Source organism: Coccomyxa subellipsoidea (assembly GCF_000258705.1).
Source record: "Coccomyxa subellipsoidea C-169, whole genome shotgun sequence".
NCBI lineage: Eukaryota > Viridiplantae > Chlorophyta > Trebouxiophyceae > Coccomyxaceae > Coccomyxa > Coccomyxa subellipsoidea.
Window position 1 is genome coordinate 2,352,957 of NW_005178040.1, and position 17,869 is coordinate 2,370,825.

The 17,869-nt window shown below is 53.0% G+C and overlaps 6 protein-coding genes across 6 annotated transcripts; 2 read left to right on the forward strand and 4 right to left on the reverse strand.

The window, feature by feature from the left end:
* Positions 1-177: 177 nt before the first annotated feature.
* On the reverse strand, positions 178-2,694 carry COCSUDRAFT_27640 (DHDPS-domain-containing protein; the record flags this gene model as incomplete). The annotated part of the gene is made up of 6 exons (XM_005650581.1): positions 2,307-2,694; positions 1,779-1,971; positions 1,582-1,648; positions 1,319-1,415; positions 780-1,007; positions 178-348 (listed from the first exon to the last, which is right to left on the reverse strand). The coding sequence occupies exons 1-6, from the start codon at positions 2,613-2,615 to the stop codon at positions 178-180; spliced, it is 1,065 nt and encodes a 354-aa protein (XP_005650638.1). The 5' UTR covers positions 2,616-2,694.
* A 483-nt stretch (positions 2,695-3,177) lies between these two features.
* Positions 3,178-6,283, reverse strand: COCSUDRAFT_61091 (aspartate kinase; the record flags this gene model as incomplete). Its single annotated transcript, XM_005650582.1, has 9 exons — positions 3,178-3,321; positions 3,471-3,618; positions 3,752-3,837; positions 3,946-4,084; positions 4,245-4,419; positions 4,664-4,765; positions 5,089-5,359; positions 5,749-5,946; positions 6,170-6,283. 9 exons carry the CDS (start codon positions 6,281-6,283, stop codon positions 3,178-3,180), a joined length of 1,377 nt encoding a protein of 458 aa, XP_005650639.1.
* An 807-nt stretch (positions 6,284-7,090) lies between these two features.
* Positions 7,091-10,141, reverse strand: COCSUDRAFT_27643 (P-loop containing nucleoside triphosphate hydrolase protein). Its single transcript, XM_005650583.1, has 6 exons — positions 9,762-10,141; positions 9,310-9,576; positions 8,882-9,064; positions 8,488-8,610; positions 8,045-8,242; positions 7,091-7,691 (listed from the first exon to the last, which is right to left on the reverse strand). Exons 1-6 carry the CDS (start codon positions 9,945-9,947, stop codon positions 7,584-7,586), a joined length of 1,065 nt encoding a protein of 354 aa, XP_005650640.1. The 5' UTR covers positions 9,948-10,141; the 3' UTR covers positions 7,091-7,583.
* A 2,717-nt stretch (positions 10,142-12,858) lies between these two features.
* Positions 12,859-14,342, forward strand: COCSUDRAFT_12759 (hypothetical protein; the record flags this gene model as incomplete). The annotated part of the gene is made up of 3 exons (XM_005650584.1): positions 12,859-13,083; positions 13,374-13,627; positions 14,060-14,342. 3 exons carry the CDS (start codon positions 12,859-12,861, stop codon positions 14,340-14,342), a joined length of 762 nt encoding a protein of 253 aa, XP_005650641.1.
* A 434-nt stretch (positions 14,343-14,776) lies between these two features.
* COCSUDRAFT_46490 (hypothetical protein) lies at positions 14,777-16,776 on the reverse strand. Its single transcript, XM_005650585.1, has 6 exons — positions 16,671-16,776; positions 16,470-16,551; positions 16,319-16,389; positions 15,968-16,151; positions 15,520-15,631; positions 14,777-15,178 (listed from the first exon to the last, which is right to left on the reverse strand). The coding sequence occupies exons 1-6, from the start codon at positions 16,703-16,705 to the stop codon at positions 15,084-15,086; spliced, it is 579 nt and encodes a 192-aa protein (XP_005650642.1). The 5' UTR covers positions 16,706-16,776; the 3' UTR covers positions 14,777-15,083.
* A 342-nt stretch (positions 16,777-17,118) lies between these two features.
* On the forward strand, positions 17,119-17,682 carry COCSUDRAFT_12908 (Sm-like ribonucleo protein; the record flags this gene model as incomplete). Its single annotated transcript, XM_005650586.1, has 3 exons — positions 17,119-17,232; positions 17,343-17,438; positions 17,605-17,682. The coding sequence occupies 3 exons, from the start codon at positions 17,119-17,121 to the stop codon at positions 17,680-17,682; spliced, it is 288 nt and encodes a 95-aa protein (XP_005650643.1).
* Positions 17,683-17,869: the final 187 nt, after the last annotated feature.

Genomic DNA, 17,869 nt, shown 5'->3' on the forward strand with positions numbered 1-17,869 from the left:
ATGTTCAACTTGCATAGAGCAGAGCACCTGAGCGCCTAAAAAGAGCAAAGAAACGCAGGAACACTTCCATGAGAAGGTCTTCTCGAAATCTTTCCAAACATCTGCTAGCACTTGTATGCATCTGAGCCAAAAGCGCCATGCAACTGGAGAACGAATTGTTCTGAACAACGGGCAGTCTCAGTGCCTGCCAATGAGAATGAAGTCATCATCATCCAGAACCTTGATGTCTGTGACGCCGGGCAAATGCTCTGCCACGGCCCTGAGCAGCTTCGCTCCCTCAACCCTCTGCTCATAGCTGAGGGGCACGTAGGGCAGCCGGAACACTGGCTTTGCCATGCCGCACATCGCCTGCGCGCACCCATAATCTTCTAAGGCTTCTTCAGCCTGAGTGCCTCCCTCATTGGCAAGAGAACAACACTGGACTCTTTCGTCACAAAAAAGCATGACTTCTGATCGGACAAGTAGCATGGCTTTGTACGGAAGGAGCAGAGAGCCTGGCGGCAAAAGCAGCCTCGGCCAAGCACCACCAATGGAGCCACACAACAGACTTCACATCAAATCAAGACAGATGGCAGAAAGTCAGAGCATGGAGGGGCCAGTGAGGGATGCTCGGTGTCATGCAGAGCCTGTCCCAGTCCAGCTCATCAGAATGTCCAGAGGTTGAGGTCCCATGACAATCAAGTACACCGCGCAGTCACATGGCGCGCATCATGGGCGGTGTTACTTCACAACGCCACACCGATTTCAATTTCCCATACAAGTAAAAGTAGACAGCGCACCATGGCGGTGTTGACGCCGATGGGATTGGGTTCGCAGAAGAGCCAGGCCACGAGCGCCTGCAGGCTGTCCATGAGCTCCGGGTTGGGGCTGTTCATGAGCCGCGAGTACAGCCCCGGCAGCAGGTTGGACGTCACCGATATCACCCCCTGCCCGCCAAACTCGTGCCGCGCCGCGTGCGCCTCGTCATCGTTGCCGCTCCAGCACCGGATGCCCTGGTTCGCGTAGTCCTGCGTCGCGCACATGCCCCCACATGTCAGCACATGGCAGCCAACCAGAAAATTTGCAATCCACCGGACCCTGAGGTGCCACCTTTGACCTGATTGCACATGGGGGAGCCTGATGGGGAATCAGAGACATGCCAGTCTTGGAAATAGGGGCACTCGGATACTGCACGGTGTGCTTTTCTTCACCCCTTGGGAATGTGGGCATTTCATGCGAGTAATCAAGAAGAGACATTATCGTGACATAGAGTGAGCTGAGATTTGCAAGCGGCTGACACAAAGCTGCCAGCTAGAGAGGTTGGAGATGTTGATGCCACCTGTATTCTCTGGTTGCCTGTGCACTCCTTGACTCCCAGGAAGTTGGGGTGGGTGGCAAGCTGATATACAACATCGTTCGGGATGTCCTGGCCAGTTCTGCAGCAGACGGCACTTCTCAGCAGACTGCCCACAGCAAATGCCACCAAGCATGGAAAGCGCTTCCATGCTCAGTACTGAGCCATGATGATCAGCTCTCCCGCCCACTGATCATCATGGCTCATTACTGGGACCATCAAGGCATCTGCATGAAGCGGGGAATCACCTGCCAGGTACATTGTAGATAATGGCTGGCCCCTCATCCAGCACTGCGCCAAAATGCCTTACCAAGCCTGCACGCGAACACATGGCATGATCAAAGAGCATCAGAGCCAGAAGGGATCAAACAGCCCTTGCCAAAACTCAAGCACACACTCAAAGGAGTATACGGAAGTGTAAACAGACTGTATAAGCGACACATACCTGGCATGGAAGTTTTGCCATAGTAAGGATTGATCTGCAGGGAGGCATGCATGCCCACGGCAAAGCCCTGCTCTGTGGCATGCAGGGCTTCTCTGGTGGAGTTACTGCCTGTGTTCCCGATGACTAGAAGGTTCCTCCCGAACACATTGACTGTGTGGCTGATGAGCATGATGTGCTCATCCCAGTTCATCAACTGCAGCCAAACAGCATACCATTGAGCACGCGATGGATGCCACAGAGAAGCACAATCTCTCTGTTCACGACAGGCTGGTGTGGCTAACGCCAACGAAAGCATGCAACGTGGCGGGCGAGAGCGATGCAGGGTAAGAATATGCTTCAAGCAGTATCCAAGCGGGTTCCTAAAGGGTTCATTCTGGAGCCCAACGAGGTGGAGTGGTGCAATATGCCACAGCACAACGATATTAAGTGTGCAGGCTATGTAGCGTCTGTCTTTCAGCAACGTGCCTCCACTGCTAGACCACCAGTGCTAGAAAGAGGAGAACAACAGGCATCACACAATGGAAGTACCTGGCCTTCCCCTGTCGTTCCTCCGACGATGACTCCCTCCACACCTCCCAGTGCTTGCTGCTCTAATAATCTGTCGTAGGATTCCAGATCCATGCGGCCATTCTCAAGATAAGGTGTTTTCACTGCCGTGATAGTTCGAGCAGCTTGCAGCGCCTCAAGCGTGGATCGCTTCTGAATCTGAACTTCTCGTGGCGTTGCAAGCACAGCAGTCACAGGAATTCTTCGCCTCTGCCTTTGGCTGCTGCGATTTAATGGGCATGGTGTTGTTGTGCTTGGCAACGTGCTAGTGCCTGCACCCTGCAACGACATTCTTTGCTCGTTTCAGAGGTCGCGATTGAAAGTATGCGTCTTTCGTTTCCCCTTCTATGTAGTCCTGAGTGCACCGAATTCTTATTCGGATGTTAAAATGCTTGTCTGCTGTCCTACATAAAAGCCACGGGCCGCGGTAGGCACGTGAAATTCGAAGTCATGCATGACAGCCATAGAAAGAGGAGCGTGGCTCTGAGCTGAATGTACAGGATGCATCGCTTTCGGTGACGATGGAGATTCTGTTGATGTGTGCACGTGCACTTTGCTAGCTTTACTTGAGGTCCAACAAGCGCAATGTGCGCAGTGCACTGTGCACGTGCGTACAGGTTGACCTTTCAAAGCAATGTAGATAAAATCCAAAGCTTCAAAGTGCTAACATTACAGTCTGCCGATTGTGCATCAGCCTAAGAGCCATTCGTGCCCATCATAGAAGCTCTTTCTCAGGGCGAGGCTCTGATCTGACAACCGCACTTCTAATTGTTCCTGCGTTCCTGCTGCACCCCGAAAGCCCAAGGCTTCTCTAAATGCTGACAATCGCAACTTCTTCTCCTCGCGCAGCTCTTTAAGCTGCAAAGAATTCATCATGTAGCGCGCGCACCACCTGCTTGGCCTCGCTGTCGCTGACTATGAGTGAGATGTTGGTCTTCGACGCGCCCTGACTCATCATCTTCACATTCACATCCTGCCTCCCCAGCACTCGGAACACCTGCACCATTCCCTCTGTCAGCGCTTGATTTGCAAAACCTCGAATCCATACTCCTCGTTTATGACTAAGGTGAGAACAAATAGACAGTGTTTCAGAGCACTGGCAGGAAAGCCAGTTCAATGCATCAAGCTAAGCAGAAGGGAAATTACCCTCTCGAGGATGTTGGAGGTGCGCGCGACGTTGCAGATGAGGGAGATGATGGACACGTTGTGCGTGCAGGACACCTTTGCAAAGCCTGAGAAGGCTGACATCAGCGCCTCTATCTCCTCCTCAATCAGCTCCCTGTCCCAAATCTTGCTGCACGCAACCAAGTGCACCCCATTGACTTTCAATTCGTGCCAAATGAGGTTGCAGCGGTCCGACAGACACGATAAGCCCTCCAGAAAAACCCATCAGCCACCCTTTTTGTGAAGTATGGGGTCTGACATACCTGGGATCAAGTGTGAGGGAGACGGAGATCTCTGATGTGGCAACGACATCCACACTGACCTCATTGTCCCTGAACACGTCAAACACCTGCACAGCCACCAGCTTGGGTATAAGCAGCCTTTGAAGAACATGCAAGTAGGGTAAATCCACGCTCATGTTTTGCGGGGATGCATGATGTCAGATGAGAGGGGCCACCTTTGAAAGGAACCCATACTGGCCCAGCATGCGGGTGGACACGATGTCCAGAAGCGTCACATTCGTCTTCAGAACTATTGACGTCATGAGCACATTAGTCATGTCCCTCTCTCGACAGATCAGCGTACCCGCCGCCATCCTGCGCAAAAGCCACAAAGTCAAGGACCACATCATGCGCTGCATATTTGACAGATCACAGACAAATACCATGCCTTGCAGTAAGATTAGATCCAATTCCTGCATCTTTGGTAAGATACAAAGGGCCAGCATGTTTTGAGGATGGTTGGTGGGAAGAAAACCTGTTGTAGGAGTTCTTCACTCGCACATCCAGGTTGCTGGTCTGCAGCGCGGGCTGCATGGCGGAGGGGTGCAGCACGGTGGCCCCAAAGAAGGCCAGCTCAGAGGCCTCCTCATATGTCAGCAGCGGCACCGGCCGCGCATCGCTCACAATGCGCGGATCCGTTGTCAGCACGCCTGCATGCATGCATTGATGCTGTCAGACTCGCGGATCCCTGGCCCGTCACAAAACTCCCTTGGAAAACTGCCTGGCTTCTGTTTCCCTCCTCAGACACTTCGTTGAGCTTCAAGGAACTTCAGATCAGAGAGTGAGTCTAAGTGTTGAGAAGTCTTGGGCCTAGTCAAGGCAGTGTTACTGACACAAGCATCAGACAAGGTGTTGGCTGCAGAGGTCAGAAAGGAAGCATGGCAGGACGCGCACCGTCCACGTCCTTCCACACTTGGACTTCCTCCACTCCGAGGGCCGCCCCGATAACCGTGGCCGTCAGATCGCTCCCTCCCCGTCCCAGCGTTGTGATGGCCCCTGCAAAACCCCGAAACAGCTGCTGACACTTCCCCCGACAAAAGGCAATACAGGGCCCCTCCACCTGACCTTCCAACATCATCAAGATATATCCCAGGGCCAGCCGGCACAAGTGGGCCTGCATGTCACGCACGCGTATTCTCTTCATCTCATGCGTCTGAGGAACAGCTATGAGCCGGACTGGGAGGTCGCCAGCTTTCTCAGGAACAATAATGAACCAAGCTGCAGGTCTTAAGCTTGTCAGGAATGATCTTGAGCCCGCTGGAGTCCTCAAGCTTGCCAGGAACAGACATGAAACCGGCTGGAGAGTGAGGGGTCCCCACCTGTGTTCATGCCGCGGCCCAGGAAGCCTGTGACAACGGGGATGGTCTTGGGGCCGCCGGGGGGCCGCGTGAGGGATGCCTTGATGGCAGGGAGCGTCTCCTGGTAGACCACCTCGGCGTTCTGGAAGTCATCCGTGGTGGTCATGCCGATGGAGAAGGCGTCGTGCTGGTTGGCGGCGATGCCCTGGGAGCGCAGGAAGCTGGCAAAGACCCGCGTGGATAGCCGTTCCCCAAAGGACACCAGACTGTCCTGCGCACGCGGCGTCAGCTCCTGCAACAGCCACATCAGGAGGGCATGAAAAACTGCTTGTTCCATTCTCTGTGCGCCCTGCTCCCTCCGCTGACCCCGCCTCAGAAGCCAGTATCTGCATCATGAGGCACTTTTGTTCCCCAACAATACCTTCCCACCCAGCCAGATATCATTGCCAGAACTTTGATGTGGGGAGTCAAAGTGACTGCCTTGCAGATCTCCCTGCGCAAGGCGGCCTTGAAATTCCCAACATCAGAGTCCAGCACCGGCTGCATGCTCTGACACCATGACGCCTTCCATGCTCATGACTGTGAGCCTGGCAGGTCAAAAAAGACGGGAGCATTGGGCACATCTAAGGCCGGCAAAGGGCGCACGCTTTACAGCAGCAAAAGCGTCCACGAAGGCCGTACCTGCATGATGGAAATGCCAACGAGCAGCTGCTGCACTTCGCTGAGCAGACTCTCAATGTCCTCGCGCGCGCCAAAGCCCAGATCCCTGGCCGTGCGCCTGTGCAGCTCGCGGATAGTGCGCAGCGGCGCCAGTGAGGGCACATTCCCCGGTGCCACCTTCAGCGCCTCAGCTCCCGCTTGCAGCAGCAGGTTCGTCGTCTGCACAACAGGTAGCCAGTATTAACTTGTTAGTAAAGACAAGGGAGCCGGCCTTGCAATGAGTTGTCCCTTTCATTGGCTTGCAGGGGATAGCAAACATCTGCAGCATGGGCTTGATGTCCTGGCATTGGCGAATGTGGCCAATGTTTTGATTGACGGTTCCAAATGAAAATTTTGGTTTCAAATGGAAATTTGGTGCAGGTCTGAGGGCTGAGAGGCAGACCTTGCCCATTGCAGAGAGCACCACGCAGGGATACTGATCAGGGAAGCTGCAGATGATGCTGGCCACCTCCTTCATGCGCTCTGCTGACGCCAGAGACGAGCCTCCAAACTTCATCACCACCGTTATCTGCACGGTGGTTTGCCAGTCTACTCAAGACAGGTGACAAATCTTTGCAAGCATGAAGCTCATATCATACTAATTGTACAAACTATATTACCCAAAGCAACCAAAAGGCCTTTGCAGCAGACAAGCTGACTGGAGACGGACTTGACTCCTTTGTGAGACGCTTCCCACCTGTTCGCAGTCTACGCCAGGTTGCTGAAGCATGCTGGTCGATGCGTTTGGCAGTAAAGATGTTTTGCATTGATGATGACTGAGCCGTGCATGGCGCGCTTGGCTGCCCTTGCATTCCAGCTTCTGAGAGACGGCTGGGCCATACGAGACAGGCCCATTGGGACAGCGATGCTCGAAAAGATTCGATCGCGCGAAAGAGTGTGTAACATATGTGACCTCAGGCTTGTACAGAAGCCCAGGAGGGCGCAAAGCGCTCATTTCGAGCTGTAATCTAATATTCTAGTTTCTTGATGGGCGTCAAATTATTTAATGTTTGACATGTAGGGAGTTTGCAGAAGTCGATCAGACAATCATATTCTATGTCTAATGAAAGCCTGAAGGAGCCCGACCTGTTGCAGTGTCCTCTGAAGTCTTCAAGAGCCTGCCGCCAGCACGTGCCATTGGCTGACTCAGATGCCTCCAATGCTTCACAAAGTGACAATGGCGCATGGGATGACCTCCGAGTCTGATCAGAGTCTGATCATCTTCATGAGATATATGGCAGGGCATTACACGTGATCATGTGTGGGACGCCTTGATCACGTCATGCCAGAGCCTTGACTTACAGACATCCATGAGGATATATATATGTTCAATAACTTACACATCATGTAAACAACATCATGTAAGTTACACATGTAACACCGAGTGCGGCACCGGTGCACCGGAGCACCGATTTCAGCAAAAGCCGCATCCCGAGACCTTGATGGAATCCTGTCAACATTGACATCATTGTGAAAAAAATTGAATATTTCCAATCAAGCTGTGCATGACGTTTGCATGCAGGCCAGCTGCTGTCGAAAATTGCATCACAGATATCTCAAGAAAAAATTGAGCTGCATCAACAGAGCAGGCACCACTATGCAGCACACATCAATAAGATCTGGCACTACTCTACAGCACCGAGATTCCAGCTAAACGCAAAACAGCTGGTCCTGTCAACGCCAAGGTCCGCAATTTTGGATAGATATAACCGGCAACCAACCGGACACCGAAGATGAAACACTACTGCCAAAATTTTGCTCCAGGCTGACGATGGTAATCCTTCTCGATGCAGATCAACTCCCCTCCCCTGGGGAGCCTACTCATACTTGATGGGTCCTGTCAGGCTGCCAGAGGCAAACTGCCGCACGATGGGCTCATCGGTGGAATCAAATTCCTCCACAGGCCCCTCCCACACCACCTTGCCCTGCACACAGTGAATCCCTTCTTAGACCGTTTGCAACTCAGCGCTCCTGGGCCAGGGCATCATTAATTGTTGCTGCATGGCGTTCACTTGCGAGGCAGCCCTTCTTATTATTTCTGGGCATTTCTCTTTTTCTGAGCAGTGCAGCGCTGGACTCATCACAAATTTTCAAATGCGCACCATGCACCATCCACCCAGATGCATCAATGCAGCAGCAACAGTCTTGGAAGGCTCTGAGCTTCCATCTAGAAACAGAACTATTGATTCAGAGGGCTCCTGATGGGAGATGGGAAGAAATTTAATAGGCCCTAAAAACCCAATTACTAACATGCGTGTGCCTTAAGAGGGCTGCAGACCTCGTGCAGAAAGATGATGCGGTCGACGGCGCGGCGGATGGTGGAGTGCTGGTGAGTCACCACAATGTAAGAGGTGATGCCGCTGCGGGGGCCGGCCCCGTTGCTGGTGGGGCTGGCATGCATGGAGCGTATGAGATCCTCCACCACCGTGGACGCCACCGGGTCCAGCCCAGCTGTCGGCTCATCATACATCACAACCTGTGCAGCACGCACCAGCAGGACCACGTCAGCACACAATCTTCATATGTTGTCAGGGAGAGCTTGTCACAGCTCATCTGTGGATGGCCAAAAGACCGCGGGAAAAAGTGCATGCATTTGTGTCCTTTCTTTTGTGTTGAGCAAACATGATCCAAGAGCGATTCAGAACATTGCATGCAAGAAGAAGTGTTTCTGAGCCTGGAGCTGGCGGGGAGCGGGCTTGCCTGCTCGTCATTGGCGTGCACGTCGTCGCGCACGATTGCGCGAGCGAGTGCCACGCGCTTGCGCATGCCGCCGCTGAGCTCGGATGGCAGCAGCCGCTCCACTCCGCTCAGGCCCACGGCCGACAGACTCTCTGCCACAATCGCCTGGACATCCCAGTAATCATAAATCAGACATCTCAGATTTGAACGCACAATGTAAGGGGACCTGCCCCTTCTTGACACCATGCTTCTGCCGGCCTGACCCCAACTCAGTATTCTGAATCCTCTGCAGGTTGCAACAAAGGCGCAGCTGGATCGTAGCTCGCAGAAGCCAGAAGTCTGAGGGCATGCGCCTCGGCTGATACAGACTCTTGAAAGGCATAGAAAAGAAAAGGAGACCTGAATGATTAAGAGGGCAGCATGGTAGACTCCTGACCTCGATGCGGTCATGTGGCAGGGACGTGTGCTCGTAAAGCAGGAAGCCCACATTCTCGCCCACTGTCAAGGAGTCAAACAGAGCCCCGTTCTGGAACACCATGCCCACTTTGAGCCTCTCTGCCAGCTCTGGGTCATCTGCCAGCAGGCCCTTCCTGGCCTGACCCAGTATTTGCACCTCCCCCTGCACATCAAGCCTATTGATGGGCTCTTGCTCCTTCATTATGCACTGACATCGGGGTGCGCTTTGAAAAGGGAACATCAGCTTGCCTGCCCACTGCCAACATCTAATGCACTGAGTACAAATTTCAAAATGCACAAGACCTTCTCAATTTGAATGCAACTTAGCCGTATGCATGCTGGGGGGAAAGAGTTAAGCAGCTGGTAAAGATCCCCAGCACCAAGATGGAGAAATGCGAGGGGCTGTACCGCATCGGGAGCCAGAAGACCCGCCATCAACCGCAATGTTGTTGACTTCCCTGTTCCAGAGCCGCCTATGATGCCCACTGTTTCGCCTCGCCTGATCTTGATGTTCACACCCTGCAGGATCTTTTTGTTCCCAAAGGACTTGTGGACGTCTTTGAGCTCTATGAGGACCTCATTATCATTCTCTGTCCTGCCGGCCGGCGATATCAATGGACGTGCATTGTATCTTGGTCTATGGATGGTATCCACCTCCTGCAAAGCTGTTGTAACCTGCCACAGGACAACAGGATGTATTTCAGGAAAGACTGCAATATGAGCAGGCTGCTGTCTTGGTACGACACAGCTCAGGATGCTGTTTAGATCACGACACATATTGTGTCTTTCATATGATCGCAGACTTCTTCAGGCGAGTGAATTCATGTGAATATGGGACTTGGCTAAGGTTGCCAGCCCACCTTCCTTGCAACCAGCAGCTCTGTCTGCGGTCTGAAGGGTCGTCGCCTTCGAGAGCATATTCTATGAATGGAAACTCTCTGCCCGAATAAGCTGTTGCTGGGCTCCAGCTTGCAGGCACTGCTCTGGCTCGTGGAGCAACTCTCTAGGCATTCTGACAAGGCTCCCATTGGCGCCTTGGCTGCCATGATGCTCCTGCTGGATGTGAGATCCGTTTCTATCCGCAATAAATGTATAGCAAATTGCTGATTGGTCAAGCTGAAGTAGAGGCAAAGTCCACCTCAGCAAAATCTCCCCAGAAGCTACTTTCAGTTAAGACTGCTCTTATCCCTTCAGAGAACACAACTGCACGATAAACTCCTCCTTTGAAAGTTTACCTCTGGGAAACGATCGTTACTCCCTGCCCGCACAGCACAGCAACAACAGGACAGCTTCTCGCCAGTGACGTCAGCTGCCGGGACCAACCCACGTGCAGCTGGAACACTTCTTCTTTCTTCGACCATGCACGATGGTAGATCGTAGACAATTTGCAACTTTCGTATCATGAAATCTCTGGTAGATGTATGGGTGGCTGTACCACTTCCTGACAGATACATCTTGTTGGAACGAGAGAAGATGAGCAGTATTGATGATCCATTTGTCTGCCAGCCACCATTAAAGACGACCGTAGATGATAGAAGGAGTTAAGGGAACTGCAATCATGTAGAGCGCCCTGTCAGGTCGCTTGTAGGAGAGTGATGTCCATCTCGAAGAACGCAGGAAGGAGAAGGTTGACACCCACTACCACAGTGACGTCTTCCCGGCAGCATGGCTTCAGGGCCATGTCCTTGGGCAGCAGCTACAGAAGCCCAAACGCTAGTGCTGGTTCTTTCCACGGCCCATCTGGGCTCACAGACTCCGAGGACTCTGATGACGAGTATGACAGCCCTGGATTTTCCTTTCTGGCTCCAAGTGGCTTCACAGGTGACCAATATGAGAGCCTCACACCTGCTCTTTCAGAACTAGTCTCTATAAGCGCTCGATACTTATCTCCGAGCGGTCCAATGAGCCTTGGATTGATGTTTTGTGGTCAATTTCGTGAACAGATTCAGACAGCGAAGAAGACGGCGAGGAGGTACAGAGCAGGCCTGTGCATTCTTCAAACACAAAGGCCAGAGTGTCTGTGCCAAGCCCAGCTCAGCAGGCAGCGTCTGCAAAGAAGACACGAGCGCGACAGCTGCTTCTTGTGAGTCCCAACTGCTCTACAATTTGCGTCATGTTCTTGCCACACTTGTACCTAGACCTCAAGTCTTGATCAAGTCTGTGCTTTGTGTAAGTGCAACGTTCACTCATCAAGGAAAGCTGTTGCAGGAGGCAACACAGAGAGCAGTAGGCCAGTTTGACGCTGCAGTCCTGGAGATAGATGCGGAGGAGGCTGAGCAGCTGGCTGCAGTGGAGGAGGCCATGCGCCGCATGCGCGTAAGCAACCCACCCTATGCATGATGCCTAAAAGGCAGAGATCTCCAAAATCTTGTGGGAGCCTCCAATATACTGTACCTGGCCAAAAGAAATTGAACACCTTACCCCACCAATCACCCAGAATGTTTACTGCCTTTGGTGAAAGGACAGAGTGCACATACGGTCTGCAGTCCCCAAGTCTTGCAAAGAAGCACTGTTAACAATTGCGTCTGCAATGTGTATGCCAGCAACGTGCTCAGAAGCAGATGTGGTTCGATTATCACATGCAGGCAGAGGATGTGGACAAGGCGTCTGCACGACTGGAGGCAGCAGACGATGACAGGGCGGCCGTGCTGAGCCGGCTGCAGGTCGTGCACCGGCAGAAGACTCGGCAACTCAGTGAAACCGTGGCCGCCGTGCAGCAGGTGATGCATGCGATTGCCACTGAAGTTCCACGGCTTTTCCTGAGTGTGGCTGGCTCGGCAGCGCGGCGGGAGTGCACCCATCTGCATTCTTGAATTGATGGAAGGGACTTCTGGCGATATCAGGTGGCAGCGGAAAAGGCAGCAAGGGAGGCAGCAGCAAAGAGGGCTGCCAGGGAGGCAGAAGAGCGGCAGAGATTAGAAGCTGAGCGTGCGCGGCAACAGGTACACTTGTTTTACAATCTTTCTCCGCCCTTCTTTGTGGTGCTTTGCCTTCACCTGTTGCTTGAAATGCTGCCAGGGCGGATCCTTCGCTCCACAGCCTAGTGCTTCATTGCTCGCCAGTCTCATACAGTTTGGGTGGAAAGCGGCGGCATGTTCGATTGGTTGGATCAGAGATACTTTCGCAACCGGGTGGCTATTGCAAGCAGGCAGAGGAGGAGGCCAGGAAGGCAGCAGAGGAGAGGCAGAGGGCGCAGCAGGAGGCTGCAGCAAAGGAGGCGTCTGAGGCTGCAGCCGCAAAAGCATCAGCTGCTGATGGGGGCCAGTCTGCAGAGGCGTCCTCTGGGCGAGCATCATCCCTGCGCGTGGCACAAGGCGCTGCCGAGGTGGAGAAGCAGTGTTGGGACGCCCTGAGAGCTGCCGAGGCAAGACTCGCCTTGACACCATCTCCCCCTTTAGTTTACCTTCCAGTTGCAACTGAGCATCCTGTCTGCCTGTCTTCCATCTTTTACTTTGTATGATGCATCTAGCATGAGGAACATGCATGGCTGTGTGGGGCCACAGGTCTGCTGAGATTCATGGTTTACGTCACAATATGTCAGCTGAAATCAGCATGACGCATGTGCAGGATCTGGTGCGGCCCCTGGTGGAGGACGAGAGCCAGAAGAAGGAGCGCAGGAAGCTGGACAAGTTCATCACGCTCAGCGTGCAGCAAATCTCCGGCACACAGCAGCAGGTGCACTGCCCTCACCTCTACCTTTTTGGTCATGATTTCCTGCTCCACCCATCTCATTGCTCCCATGCCATCACCTCAAACTGACACCCTCGTGCATGCCAGACATCTGGCTGCCAAACCCCCCGACCCTGACATCGGTCAAGCTTTGCCCCTTGCTAGCAGCACGAGTGTCATCATGACCGGGGCTTTGCCACAGGTGAGTGCAAAATTCATCAATGAAGAGGAGGCCGCTAGCACACAGCTGTGCGCGCGTCTTGAGTGTGCTCACGATTCTGGATGCTTATGCAGGTGAACGCGAAGGCGAGCGCTCTGGTGCAGTTTCTGCGGGGGTTGGGGCAGGCTCCGCGCGCGTACGCGCTGCTACAGCTGGCCGGCCGCCTTGTGAGTCAGTGCGAGTGCCAGGTGGCGCTCAGCCACGCGTTTGCGTTCCCTCTCGCCGAGGTCACCGCCGCCGTCGCCGCCGCGCACCCCGACCTCACCCCCATCCTGCTCGCCAAGCTGCACCACGTGCGTTGCCTCTGTTCAGCACATTCCTGTGGATTTTTGATTGAATACTATCCATGTCTGGTGTCAGACCCTGCCTGCAGTGTGTCTGCCATAGGTGCGCGAGACTCTGTCAAGAGTAGGTTTAGTTTGGGGGCCAAGCCAGGCTCTAGCCTGGAACATACCAAATAGAGCTCTCACAGGACAGCAAACGTGATAAATTCGGGGGAACATGGGATATGCATCAGGTGATCAATGCGCGACCTTGTTTCTTGAGGGTGTGAAGAGAGAGATAGTGGATGTATTGCCTGCAGGCGTGCGTGCTGGCGGTGCCAAAGTTGCACGTGCACTACAAGGGCAGGGACGAGGCGCAGTACCTGAAGAGGATGGGCTACAGGGAAGTGGAGGCGCCAGCCAAGGGGGGCGGGCCCCCCACAAAGCAGCACGAGTCCACAGACCAGTATACTGCCCGCATGCAGGGCTACATCCTCTTCTACGGCGCCCTGGTGCAGAGCGAGCGGCAGGGCAACCCCCACAACCTGTCTCACGGCTGGCAGTACGTCGCCAGGTGCGCAGTCAACTGTCCAACATGCTGCTGTCTCACTTTAGCATGCCAGCCTGCAAGAATCTTTTGCATGCTTTTCCGACGGTGTGCATCAGTTGGTACGCACTCAATTCAGCAGCTTCCGTCCGCTTGTAGGGTACCTCAAGCAGGTGTCGGTTGCCACCGTGAGTGCCTCTGCTTAGCGCCTCCTCACTACAAACTTGACGTGTAGTGAGCTAGGACTGACCGCGTGATCAATGCTCTGGTACCCGTAGTAGTGCAGTAATATCTCACCTCTTCATTAATCTTACAACGGAAGATTAAGGGATATGTTTTGGCTGGTCAGGCAGCCGAACACTGCCAAATTAGGTGCTCTGCTTAGCATGTGCTCATCAGCTAGTTTAAAAGTCACTGAACCTCTTCGGGCTGAGCGTGCATGTGTTGGGAAATGACCAGGCTGCTGAACGCGCTGCCGGCCTCGCGGCTGAGCGCCACGGCGTTGGAGGCGTTCCTGAAGGCTGCCGGCTTCCGGCTGAACGCCGCCTTTGGCCGCCAGTTCCACAAGCTGCTGGCCTACATAGACTCGGTCTTCATGCCGGACCTGGCCAAGCAGGGAGATCCGGACGCGCGCGCCGTGCACTCGCGGCTGCGCTCATATATGCACGACCGCCAATTTCTGAAGGAGCCCGAGGGCCGTCGCATGCCAGTTTCGGACCTGTCAGGGCGCGAGCATGCCTGATCAGAGATCGAAGCAGAATTAGGGACCTTGTCCAACGATCTCTTTTGGGGGAGAGAGGATGCAAGACATGAAGGCATTGCGAGCGCCACGTAGGAGGAAGGGCTGCCTTGCAGTGTAGACAGAGCGCATCAGACAACACAGACATCTCTGTTTGAAGCAGGTGGTATGAGAGAATTATGTGCCACTGCCATCCGACTGCTGTGTCATTGTGCGTTTGGGTCCATTGGATAACATATGCGGGACTAGCCCTGGATGCGCGTCATGACGGAGCAATGCTGGCAAAGGAAGTTGTCCTAGATTGCACGTTCTGACCTGACAAGAGACATGTCATGACATGACATGAGTATACCGTACAGTCAGTGGCCAAGATACTTCCGGGTCATGGAAGTGCACGGGAATATTAACCTCATGGAATCTTAATTGGCTTCCGACATTGTGTTGCAACTACTTTACAAGGCAAATATTGAGCTTCAGTAGCACAGGGCAGTGCAGAACTGAGTCAACATAGCGGTCTTTCATGACAGGCCCTACAAGACCCTGGAAACGGCCCAGACATGTGATGGCCATTGATATAGTGTCTAAAGTATCTCTTAGATGTCATCATGATCCTTCAATATCATTTGCTACGAGGCTACATTTAGATTGATCTTATTAATTTTGATTGGCTGCACGTCTCACACAGAAGTGCTTGATCTCCATCGTGTCAGGAGAGCTGTCCGGCAGGAAAGCTGTTGGCGTCAATCAAACGATCTTCTTGTCGCCCACTTTTGCCATCTTGGCAAGCTCCTTGTCGAAAGATCTGAGCGCCTTCTGCTTGGCCTTGAGATCCGGGATGCCTGCGACAGGAAGCATGATCTGATTGTAAACGTGACACAATCTTTGAATGTGTCATTGCATTCCAATGACTGCATTGGCCTCTGGCCCGCCACCCTTCTGATAGCCTCAATCTGGTCTATTCTCTGCGTGCAGTGCCATCAAGTCACACTTCAGAAGACTCAAAGATTCTTGCAGGAGCCTGCAGATGCCGCCCCTATTCTATCGGCAGAAGATATGCATGCACAACTTGCCTGCTGATATTCCTGCCACTATTTCAACCAGCTTGTCACCCCTGACGCCCTGTCAAACATAACTTTTAACAGGGAACAAAGATTTCACGGTCGATGGGAAAAGGGCGCACGGTCTATGTCATCGAGCTTCTTGACCAGAGCGTCGCGCGCTTCCTGCACAGTCAGCGTGACTCTGGTCTTGCGCTCCTCCACCGACCTGGCCTCCTCCTCAGGAGTCAACGCCTGCACAGCCATTTGATTTTTCAAAAAATGCGTTGCAACCTGCCAAAATGCACACTGTCCTGCCATGCTCAGCTCTCACATACAGTAAGCTATGGGATGGCATTGCCCCAAACCGCATGTGTGCTGGGCACGTCCCCTTTTTTTGCGGCTGCTCGGGAAAGCAGATGTGGGCTGAACCTTGGGGCTTGATGGCATGCAGGTCAATCCGTCGAGGAAAGCAGATGACGGGTGGACCAGTTGCAAGTACGTGGTGCCTCGTAAGGCAATGTTCCTTGCAGTGGGGATTCAAGAACACTCTTTATAAAGCTGCCAGCAACAAATTTCTGGTGAAGTCACCTTTGCAGGCGCTGCGTCCTCCTGGTTCCAGAACCGCTCGAGAGCTGGAATCTTGTGGAGCTCTGCGCGCAGCTTCGTGGATCCAGGGCCTATGATGGTCTCGTACACCCAGGTGGCCCCCTTGAAGTGGGGCAGCACCAGCCATGCCAGCAGGATGGCCTTTGCCTCTGCATACAATGGCACCCTGCCACATGGCCCCATCAAATGAAGTGATGTGACCAAGCATCTCGTGGTAATTCAGAACGAGGGGTACATGAGCTGCTCATCATTTCAGAACTGAGACAGGGCGTCAGGCATATGTGTTTGATTTGCACTATGAGCATTGACATGCCAAGAAGAGAAGGATCTCACCATTTCAGGACTGGCCAGAGCAGGGTCTCTGCGATGAGGAGGAGTGTGTAGATGACCCAGTACATGAGCCACTGCACCACGGATTGAAAGTGTCAGGCCGTTATGGCAGTTGCACTGAGAAACATTGAATTGTTCGCTAGTAGAGATTTACCTGTGCATCGTCATGACCATTGTCTCCACTCTCTACCGCCTCAACAGACTTTGCTGTGGGGTATAGCAACCCAAAGAAAAGACTGCGTACACAAAATCTGTCAGCGTCAACAAAATTCAATACAGCACAGTAAAGCTAGATATGGTGCAACGGTGTATTGTGTATGTTGGGCTACATGCGGGCATCAGCAGGCAAACGTACTTCAAGGCATAGGTCAATACGATGCGGAAACTCATCGTGGCTGTCTGTCAGTCACAGTTCTGCTCACACCAGATCCTTGAGCGGAGTCACTTATCCCGTATTGGAGGAGGAGAAGGACGGGAGATGAGTTCCGAGATTGTGTATAGCTTCCTTCAACAGGGAATCTGCGCAGGGAATTTGCTTGCACCGGCGTTCCTGCCAAGCGGCTTCGCAGCTTGATGTGCATGTAGGTGATTTCTTCCATACGTTACCATATTCATCACATCGTCGAAGAACTGGCTTTGAAAAGCATTACAGGAACCCATTAAGACTTGCTTGCAAATCTTGTGCAGCCCGGAAAAGGCATTGGGCTGGAATTTTCTTACAAGAGTTGTACCTGAAGGAATTGAGACATCATTAAGCTTCCAAATCTTAAAAAATCTCACTGTCGAGAATCAGCAGAGAAAGAATGGCAGAAGAGGACGCAACTGTGAAGGAGCCTCTCGATCTCATCAGATTAAGTCTTGATGAAAGAATATATGTGAAGCTCAGAGGAGATCGTGAGCTGCGCGGCCGTCTACATGTAGGAGATCCACGCGTTGTTTGCAATGCCGTTATGTATTCTCAAGCAGCTCTGTCTGCCATACCTGGAAGACAGAAAGCCAACTGTAATGAAATTGTCTTTCCCTGCAGGCGTATGATCAGCATCTGAACATGATCTTAGGAGAGGTGGAGGAGACCATCACTTCAATTGAGATTGATGATGAGACGTACGAGGAGATCATCAAGGTAAGCTGTGCCTGTCATGGATCCTTCATGTTTGGCAGCGTACAGCCAACCTCTTTGCGGCAGGCTTGATTGTCTGCTGTCAGGCTGGGCCTGATGAGCTGCTATGAGTACGGACAACTGTGCTGGTCCTTCCAACAACTGAAAGCACCTCTCTGTGCCTGTGCAGACGAACAAGAGGGCAGTTCCATTTCTTTTTGTGCGAGGAGACGGCGTCATACTGGTATCACCACCTCTGCGGCAGTAGTGCAATGTCTTGGGGAATTGCAGCTCGGACTTTTACAGTAGCAGCTGCAGTTCTGAAGTAGCAACACCTTTGCAGAAACACCTAGGTCGAAGGAACAGGAAATAGAGTAATAAACTACCAGGATTGGGCACACAACCTACGTGAGAGAGCTGTGTACGGCGTTGAAGTCACAAATACAGAATCAAGA

Excerpts from the sequence above, each read along its gene's own strand:
- COCSUDRAFT_27643 (XM_005650583.1), bottom strand. The coding sequence starts at position 9,947 with ATGGCAGCCAAGGCGCCAATGGGAGCCTTGTCAGAATGCCTAGAGAGT. Across the intron at positions 9,065-9,309 it reads GTCTTCTGGCTCCCGATGCG|GGGGAGGTGCAAATACTGGG; the intron begins GTACAGCCCCTC and ends CTTGATGTGCAG. Across the intron at positions 7,692-8,044 it reads GCATCATCTTTCTGCACGAG|GGCAAGGTGGTGTGGGAGGG; the intron begins GTCTGCAGCCCT and ends CACTGTGTGCAG.
- COCSUDRAFT_46490 (XM_005650585.1), bottom strand. The coding sequence starts at position 16,705 with ATGAGTTTCCGCATCGTATTGACCTATGCCTTGAA. Across the intron at positions 16,152-16,318 it reads CTCTGGCCAGTCCTGAAATG|GGTGCCATTGTATGCAGAGG; the intron begins GTGAGATCCTTC and ends GCCATGTGGCAG. Across the intron at positions 15,179-15,519 it reads GAAGCTCGATGACATAGACC|GCATCCCGGATCTCAAGGCC; the intron begins GTGCGCCCTTTT and ends TTCCTGTCGCAG.